Consider the following 9,147-nt stretch of genomic DNA (forward strand, 5'->3'; position numbering starts at 1 on the left):
GAGATCGATTCTAATCTAATTTAAAAATAAATCAAACCGCTGATTCTAAATTGATTCCACGTCTACTAAAAGAATCTTATCTAAATTCTCATAATTTTGACTTAAATTCAGCTATAGATTGAATTTTATTTTTGGGGAAAAAATCTCTTTAAAAAAAATAAATAAAAAACCTCTGTGGCGACGTGTCATTGCCACTATCTACTAATTACACCGCCTGGCGTATAAATTGGTAGTCTGTTCTACAGCAACGCTTTCACCACAACAGGGGGCTTGATTTTGACGCTAAAACCAGTGGAAATGGTGAACTACATGCTGATGATAACCGCCGATCTCGAGAACATAGCCAACCTCCAGCCTCAGGGCGGTTGCGACGATCCTTCTTTTCCTTATTTCTTCAAGGTCCGTTCCGAATCTCCTCTCCTCTTCTTCACGTATTTTGTTTCCCTATGCATATATGCGTTAGGGATTTCTTTTCTATGGCTGTTTGGTGTTTAGTGCTTCTAATTGATCGTCAATTTATCCTTATGCGACTGGTTACTGTTATTGTTCGCCATTCTTGGGCCTAGTTTGTTTCGCAATGTTTTGCATTTTCTGGTGAGAAAAATTGGTTAATGAGAAGTATTTGGCTGATTAACAGGTAAAATTAAGTAATTGTTAAGGCAAATTACTTTCTCTTTATTTTCTTGTTTAGGAAAACCTTATTAACTGAACAATGTGAATTTTGTCAACACTTTTTTTTAACATTGTAACCAAACAATGGACAAAAAAGTTATTTTAAAATATTGATAATTTTCTTGGATGAATACTTTTCCAAGTACAAATCTTTTCCCAAAAAGCTGAAGCCTTAGTTTTCCCTCGTTTTCTTTAGGTTCTGTTATTTTTGTGGAATTTGTAGATTTTCTTTTCTGGTTTCAATCTAGATTCTCATAGCTGTTGTGCGTATTTCCCTTTTTCAATTTTGAAAAAATAAATTATTTACTTGTGTTATCTGTTTTTACTAGTGTGTTACGAGTCTCTGCACTTATTATCTTTGCTGCCAATATTTTCTATTTATTGCAGTTTAGCTTTTAATTTTCGAAATTTTACTAGTTTGTTTGGCTTAATGTGTTGATATTTTTCATTTTGCTGCCTATGCACATGGCCCTTGAAGGTTTAAATTTTATATGCAAGGTACAAATTTATGTTTGGTTTATGAAACTACAGGCTATGCTTCTTTTTTTTTTTCTGTCTGTTTTATTCGTTTTTTTATTTTCCCTTAGATCTTTATGGGTTCAGATGCATCAGTAGAACTATTCTTAGTTCTGCAAATTTGGTTTGCTTCGCATGAGTTATTTTCCTTGTTTACCTTTATTCAAGTTCTTTTTAAATTGTATTTTTGTTCATAATTCTCCACTCTTTGTTTTGGATTTTGCTTCTGCCTAATTCGTTCTTATTGAAAATGTTTAATTTTGTTATTGAATCTAACCATAGTATCCCTAATGTCTTTTCCTATAAATTTATTTAATATTCTTTTGGATATGCAGGTGAAATGTGGAAGGTGTGGAGAGTTGAGCCAGAAAGAAACATGTGTGATCTTGAATGAGACTTATCCTCTTCCAGCAGGAAAAGGAACCACTAATCTTGTTCAAAAGGTAAATTTTGTTCAATTATGAGTTTCTCTCCTTTTGTAGTTGGGAAACATGCAGGGAAAGATATGTGTTGCATTTGTTTTGTTATGCTTGAACATTTTAGTATGTAGTGGTCTCAGTTAAGATGAATTCTTCATTTCTTTAGAATTTTTCATGTCAGTGTATTGATTGCTTTTATCTTTCTCTCTTCAATTCTGCTGAGAAAAGTGCCTTCAGCTGTGTTTAGTCAACTTGCAGGTTATTAGTTTGTTGAGAACTTTACAATTTGAATCAGTATTATTTTATATCCATATATACATGAATCTAATTGGAGAATGGGTTCTATATCGCTGTTCACTGTCTAAAAATATACCAATGAAAATGAATTGAATTTGGTGTAATCTTCCATTTCATGGTAATGATATTCTCATATGTGCGTGTGTGCTGTTGTTGTTATAGTAGAAGTGGTGCTATTTTTGAGGCTTTCTGTTTATCTCTCTTGCAAGATTTAAGTTCATTAGCTGTAATTTATCCTTAACTGATGACCCTTTAATGTTGAGTGTTTGTGCCCTTTTATTTATCTAGTGCAAGTTTTGTGGGAGGGAAGGAACTGTGTCAATGGTTCCAGGCAAGGGTAAGCTGCTGACCCAGGAAATCAGTGATGCAGGAGAATATGCCCCGTTGATGATGTTTGACTGCAGAGGTTATGAGCCTGACGGTTTTGTATTTAGTGGTGTGTGGAAAGCCGAGTCTGTAAGTTTGAGATTGAATTTATCCTTTCATTTCTCCTCTCTGTTATTGATGTGATCCCCAGATGCTTTTGTGTATAGCTGAAGCTAGATGTTTTTCCCATCTGATAGGATCAGAGAATACACTGCTAGTTTAGTTACTAAATGAGTTAGCATTTTCTTAAAAATGTTTTTCAGTTTTCATCCTTGGTTTCATTTGCTGTGAGGAATGAGGCCCTTGTATCACTTTGTTGTGAGCTATAGTTTTACGCACTTGACATCATTAATTTTCGGTCTTTTTGAGTGGATAAGAGTAAAGGTTACCTATGCCACTTCTATTGGAAGTGTTTATGTGGTTATGCTTTTATTTTTCATCTTACAGTATGCCATTTTTGTAGGCTGCAGGGACTAAATATGAAGATATCGATTTGTCTGGAGGGGAATTTGCTGAATATGATGAGAAGGGGGAGTGCCCAGTCATGATTTCCAACCTTCGTTCTAAATTTGAAGTTGTGAAGTGATATTATGATACTAATTCATACTTTGGATGAGGTAGAATGGGCTTGAACGCTGTACATGTACTGTGGTGAACATGAGACTGATGTTTTGCAGCCATTTTAATGTAATATTTCGAGTTTGGAAATATCCATAATGCTACTGTTGCCTACAAATTAACGAATGATACAATTCCAGGAAATGGAAATTTTTAATGTTACTTCATTTTGGCAACTTCAGTAATGATTTGAAATGGGAAAAGAAATGTTTATTCAATTGGGTTCACTGCAAATGCATATTTGTTGATTGCTCGTATGAAATTGTTTGCAGACATGTTCTCAGCAGGATCCTTGCTGTTACAGCACCAACAAAATAAAAAATTTATTGAAGATCAAATTAATTGCTTGAAAGGTATCGCCGAATAACCCAATAGTTATTGCTCTGACGTTGGATTGATCCATGTTATTTTATCAAGTTACATGTACATGAACAGTTTTGCTGCTTTTCTCACTTTGGTGAATCTGGTGTTTATTTATGTACTCTCATGGTTATGACCATGCTTTCTGGTTAGCCAAAAAAACTAAGCTACATAGCTCAGTCAGTAAATTAGGATAAATTTGATAATAATTTAAAAGTTTAGGATAAAATTAAAATAAAATTAAAAGTATAGAGTTTTTTTTTTACAATTATCTATTTTATTAATAATTTTTTTAAGAGATGAAGAAATGAAAATTGAATTTATAATTTTAGATAAATTATATATTCTTTTATCCATTTAATCAAGTCACATAATAATTAAATACTCAATTTATCTATTATTATTTTTTTTAAAATTCTCTCTAAATATTAATATAATTTAAGAGAATTAAAAATAATTTAAAAAAATATCTTAAAAAATTATTTTATTATTTTTAATATTTTTAAAATAAATTATATTAAATATTATTTTAAATAATTTTTTAATACTTTATAACTAATGTATTTAATTAAATTATTTTCTTAATGTTAATTTTAAAAATAATACTAAATAGTAAGCATATTAGATGAATTTAAAAAAAATTGATTGATAATAATTTTAAATAAAATAAAATAAAAATAAATTATTATTATAAAATTATGATAAAAATTTCAAAAATAATAATAATAATATGAATAGTAATTTTTAAGTATATTTAATTGTGAAATAATCTAATTAAATATATTTAAAAATTATTGATAATTTTATAAATTTTTAACCATATAAATATCATATTTTAAAAAAATAAAATTTAATTGTGAAATGAAATTGCAATAAAAATAAAATAGAAAATTTTTTTTATTATTAATTTTAAATTTACTGATATGGTGTGTTATAATAAAATGGTATTGATATAGCGAGTTTTTTAATAGTAGAAATAAAGATTGAATATAATTAAAATAATTTTTAAAAAATTAATTTTTAATTAATAAAAAATATAATTATAACAAAAGTAATGGATTTTTTTTTCGTTTAATTTTAAATTTCTTTCGTTATAAAATAAATACTAAACGGAAGGGTTTTTTTTTTTTACTGTTTGACTCGTCTGTCTCAATGCGCAATGAATATTCGGTAATTAAATAATCACTTGGAAAAAACAAAACTCGAGGCCGATGACGTGGCAAGTCAAGTAGAAGAGTAGAAGGAAAATTTTCAGAAAAGACCAAGCAGCCAAGCAACCTCCGTCCTCTCTGAGCATTGTAAATAAATAATAATAATAATAAAACTTAATATTTGTTTTTTCAGATTCAAATCTCTTATTAATGTCTTTCAATCCCATACGTAATTTGCTCCCCATTTCTCCATATCGCTCTGGCCTCGCCCTCCCCTCCTGGAGTTGAACCACCACCTCCCCCGCCTTCTCCTATTTCTTTGCCCACTAGTCTCCTTCTCTTCCCTCTCTATCTGCTGAAGTTCAACCTCTGAATCAAGTAAAGGGTCCAATAATACTAGCAGAGTATGTTCATCCTTTTGTTTTTTCTCCTTTCTTCATCTCTCTCAATGATCCCGTCTCATATCGCTTGATCTTGGCTTTTAGAACTCGTAATCTTTGATTAAACCGCCTTTTGTCCAATACCCATGTGCTAAAAACTCTAATTTCAATGCTGTCTGTTACAAGGTAGCTGTTTGGGTACTGTATCATCCACTTTTAGATTTTCTTGTTGACATGGTTTCTTGGAATATGGCTTTTTCACTGGGGAGACAAACCATGATTGCTATTTGAAGTTTGAGGTTTCTAAAGCTACTTCAATACGAAAAGGGTTTATCTGGATTGGACCCAGGAAGTGAATTTTGATAGAGTTTTGTTGTAGAGATGCAGCCAAGAATTGTTCCATTAGAGGAGGGCAATGACCCTGTGATTCCAATCAAAACAAGCCAACCCAAAACTTTCCCGCTAAGGTTACTCCAGTTATTTCTGTTGTTTTTAGCTTTATGTATCCCATTTTCAATCATTAGTACATACACAATCAAACGTTTTGGAGTTAACAATGTTGTGACCAAAGTTAAGACTGCTCCCAAGCTATGTCTTGAGGAACCTAATGCTTTGGACCGTTGGATTAGGCCTCCTTCGAATCTGTTTCACAAGATGAACGATGAAGAGCTCTTTTGGAGGGCTTCATTTGTTCCCAGAATAAAGAAGTATCCTTTCAGTAGAACTCAAAAGATTGCATTTATGTTCTTGACCAAGGGGCCTCTACCTCTGGCACCTCTTTGGGAAAGGTTTCTGAAGGGGCATGAAGGGTTGTATTCAATCTATGTTCATTCGATACCAACATTTGAACCCAAGTTTCCACCTTCATCCGTTTTTCATGGAAGACAAATCCCAAGCCAAGTAAGTTTTTTTTCTGGATTAGACATCATTGAATTTATGTGCATATTGGATTAATAGAGAAATTATATTATGGGCATTTGAATCTTGTTCTGTATTAACTTGCTTAGGTAGTTTTAAATTGTTGTTTCACTGTAATACTCTCTATATGGACCTCCCTGCTGCTGCAGAGGTTCCAATTTAATGAGTCTCAGAAGTTGAAACAGACTTTACGTCATTAAATGGTTCATTTATATTTTATTGTTTCTTTGCCCTCTTTGCTTTATGTTTGTTAGAATTGTTTTAATTGGTCTTCCAGAATCGTTTGTTCCTTTTGGTGAAATGATTTTTTAATTTTTTTATCATGAGTCAGGAAGTTAATGAACTTGTGAAGGCATCATTTAGAAGAATTCTGTTCAATATCATCATAACTTTTTTTTTTTTTTTGCATAATAATAAATCAAGAAGAAGATTGCACCCCAGGTTTTACATGATAAATATGCCACCAGTGGTGTTAGCACTAATTGCAAGACAGAGTGAAGTTTGAAGCAGTTGTAGCAAACAGCACAAGTGAAATATGTGAAACTTTTGATTCCTACATATTATGGAATGTGGTTTGGTAACATATACCTAATAAGATAAGAGAGACATTGTTCTTGCTATGGTTTTGTTTGATTCACACTTACAAGGAAAAGAAGTGTGAAAATGTTTAGGACAAGACTCTTGAAATTTTCATGTTTTTATGAAAGGGATAGGAAGTTTACTTTCATTTTAATAAAGGAGATGAAGCAGATGATTTAATTGAAAAACCTACGCACTGCAGATTGGGGTGAAGGGAAGCATTACTAATATTTACTGGATTCCTTCTGAGATGAGGGTTCCTTTGAATTTGACGGTCTTGATTTTTAAAAGCTTCAATGAAGAAATGATTAGAAAATGCAAGGATTAGAATTGATATCGTTGAGACAAATGCCATTCAGTTCAAAGTATGACAGTATTATATCAAGTGTTGATCAGTATTCTGGATTTTCTATGTTAAAATTGGATTTTAAGAGAACTAAAGCCTTTTTATTTAATCAATAATATTGCCGAGAATTTTGTTGGGACTTGGGGGAGGCTTTGGTGGTTGATTGAAGGCGTCTTCTTGGGTTGCAATTGCACAAGACGCACTGTATTCAGAGGAATTGTGATAATTTAGAAACAAGAGGAAACCCAGTGTGGAACTTTTTACAATTGAACAAGTGTGGAACTTTTATTAATCGTTCTATCTTTGGAACTGCATCAACCGAGTCTGTTTGGATAGGATCCAAGTAATCCCCGGAACTCAGTGTTGACTCGTCATGTGATGGTGAAGGGGCTGCAGTTTGACTGTCTTTGTGAGTCTAACCATAAATTGGTGATGAATGAAGAATGTCACTGTTTTCTTAAATTATACTTTGGCTCTTATTTCCTTGTTTCTTGAGCATAATCGAGTCATACATCCTTGGTTATTTTAATATTTTCTTACCCTATATAACAATAAAAATATGAATATAAATTCCAGGAAAATGAACTAGAAGGTGTTGAATTTAGCTTAGGAAGATTAGTGCTTTTATAGCTAATTTTGTTCTTTCTGCATTACTTTGTAGTTTAATATTCATCTGTAATTCACCCTGCAGATTGCTGAATGGGGTAAGATGAGTATCTGTGATGCTGAAAGAAGGCTTCTCGCAAATGCATTGCTCGATATATCTAATGAACGGTTCATTCTCCTATCCGAATCCTGCATTCCTCTATATAATTTCACTGTCATCTACAACTACATAATGAAGTCCAAACATAGCTTCATTGGTGCATTTGATGACCATGGTCCATACGGGAGAGGACGATACAATGAAAACATGGCACCTGAGGTGAATATCACCCAGTGGCGAAAAGGTTCTCAGTGGTTTGAGAGTAACCGTAGGCTCGCAGTTAAGATAGTGGAGGATACTACATATTACCCAAAATTTGAAAAATTCTGTAGGCCCCATTGTTATGTTGATGAACACTATTTCCCCACCATGCTAACCATTGAAGCAGCCCATCTCTTAGCAAATAGAAGTCTTACTTGGGTGGACTGGTCAAGAGGTGGAGCTCATCCAGCAACCTTTGGAGGGGCAGATATAACAGAGGAATTTTTCGCAAGGATTTATCAAGGCCAGCTCTGCACTTACAACACTGAACCCTCTTCGACATGTTTTCTTTTCGCGAGAAAATTTGCTCCAAGTGCAATGGAACCTTTGTTACATATTTCACATGAGGTTTTGGGATTCTGACACAAGATATCAACTATTTTTGACCTATGAACATGTTCTATCAGAAGTATTGGTGATAGGATTGCTTACTTGCTTTGTATACTTCTCTTGCAGAGATCTGGTGGAATGCTTTTATTCAGTTTAGCTTGCATCATATTTCATATTTTTGTATTGAATTATAATACATGATTGATTTTTTTTTCTTTTTTCTTTTTTTTTTTCAAATTAACAATTAGTAGTTGTTTGTCCATTATGTATTTTTCATGAGTTGGTGAAAAGGTAGGGGCTGAGAAATAAGGTAGTGGGTTTAGGTTCCTTCAAACATTTAGAAATTGTAAAATTCAGGCATAATTTAGATTAATTTCAGGCATAATTTAGATTAATTTCAGGCATTTTGTTCTTAAATAAACTATAACGAATGGATTATAATGAAGTTTTTAAATTTTTAAGAAATTTATTAATTTATTTTTTTTAAAAATCACTTAATTAAAATATCACAATATTTTATAAAATTCTATTTTAGTCCCTATTATTTTAATTATATATATTATTTAATTTTATATAATTTTAAATATTTATATAATTTAATTTTTCTCAATAAAAATAAAATAAATTTATTAACAGACAACTAAAGAGTTGGACTGACTTTACAAAATATATAATGCTTTAATTAATAAATTTTAAAATAAAAATAAATTTGTAAATTTTTTAAACATTCATATTTTCTTCCAACAATAAACCGTGGCATCCTCTGGACTCTTCAAATATAGATGAAAAGAAAGTAGGCTATAACTTACTTTAAAATCAAATCCACTCAACCTGCCGTGCATATGCAACATTGTGATGGATTTATTTATAATAAATTAAATAGGTATAAAATTTATTTTTTAATATGATGATACTTAAATAATAAAATAAAAATATTTTTACTTTTAGTAACATAAAAATAATATAATTAATAAAGTTAAAAATGTATTCAAATTAAAATAATTTTTATTTTTATAACTAGGTTACACCAAGAAGATAGCAGGAATTAAAAGTTAGTGGGGCTAAATATAAAGAGTCATCAAATGAAATAAATTTGGAGAACCAGTTTTTGGTGCTTAGATATTTAATGTAGATTAAGTGTATTAGCAAAATATTTATATATTTTAATTAATTTTTATCAACAGTACTAATAATAATAAAATAAAAGAATAATTAAAATTATTTGTTG

General features: G+C 31.2%; 2 protein-coding genes across 2 annotated transcripts; both read left to right on the forward strand.

Moving 5' to 3' along the window:
* The first annotated feature begins 235 nt into the window (after positions 1-235).
* On the forward strand, positions 236-3,064 carry LOC110610657 (CXXC motif containing zinc binding protein). The gene is made up of 4 exons (XM_021750689.2): positions 236-399; positions 1,524-1,631; positions 2,193-2,360; positions 2,734-3,064. The coding sequence occupies exons 1-4, from the start codon at positions 298-300 to the stop codon at positions 2,854-2,856; spliced, it is 501 nt and encodes a 166-aa protein (XP_021606381.1). The 5' UTR covers positions 236-297; the 3' UTR covers positions 2,857-3,064.
* Positions 3,065-4,546: 1,482 nt separating this feature from the next.
* On the forward strand, positions 4,547-8,080 carry LOC110612407 (glycosyltransferase BC10). The gene is made up of 2 exons (XM_021753188.2): positions 4,547-5,679; positions 7,314-8,080. Exons 1-2 carry the CDS (start codon positions 5,161-5,163, stop codon positions 7,950-7,952), a joined length of 1,158 nt encoding a protein of 385 aa, XP_021608880.1. The 5' UTR covers positions 4,547-5,160; the 3' UTR covers positions 7,953-8,080.
* The last annotated feature ends 1,067 nt before the right edge of the window (positions 8,081-9,147 follow it).

The sequence above is a fragment of the Manihot esculenta genome, chromosome 3 (genome assembly GCF_001659605.2).
Source record: "Manihot esculenta cultivar AM560-2 chromosome 3, M.esculenta_v8, whole genome shotgun sequence".
Classification (NCBI taxonomy): Eukaryota; Viridiplantae; Streptophyta; class Magnoliopsida; order Malpighiales; family Euphorbiaceae; genus Manihot; species Manihot esculenta.

Excerpts from the sequence above, each read along its gene's own strand:
- LOC110610657 (XM_021750689.2), top strand. The coding sequence starts at position 298 with ATGGTGAACTACATGCTGATGATAACCGCCGATCTCGAGAACATAGCC. Across the intron at positions 1,632-2,192 it reads CCACTAATCTTGTTCAAAAG|TGCAAGTTTTGTGGGAGGGA; the intron begins GTAAATTTTGTT and ends TTATTTATCTAG. Across the intron at positions 2,361-2,733 it reads GTGTGTGGAAAGCCGAGTCT|GCTGCAGGGACTAAATATGA; the intron begins GTAAGTTTGAGA and ends CCATTTTTGTAG.
- LOC110612407 (XM_021753188.2), top strand. The coding sequence starts at position 5,161 with ATGCAGCCAAGAATTGTTCCATTAGAGGAGGGCAATGACCCTGTGATT. Across the intron at positions 5,680-7,313 it reads GAAGACAAATCCCAAGCCAA|ATTGCTGAATGGGGTAAGAT; the intron begins GTAAGTTTTTTT and ends TTCACCCTGCAG.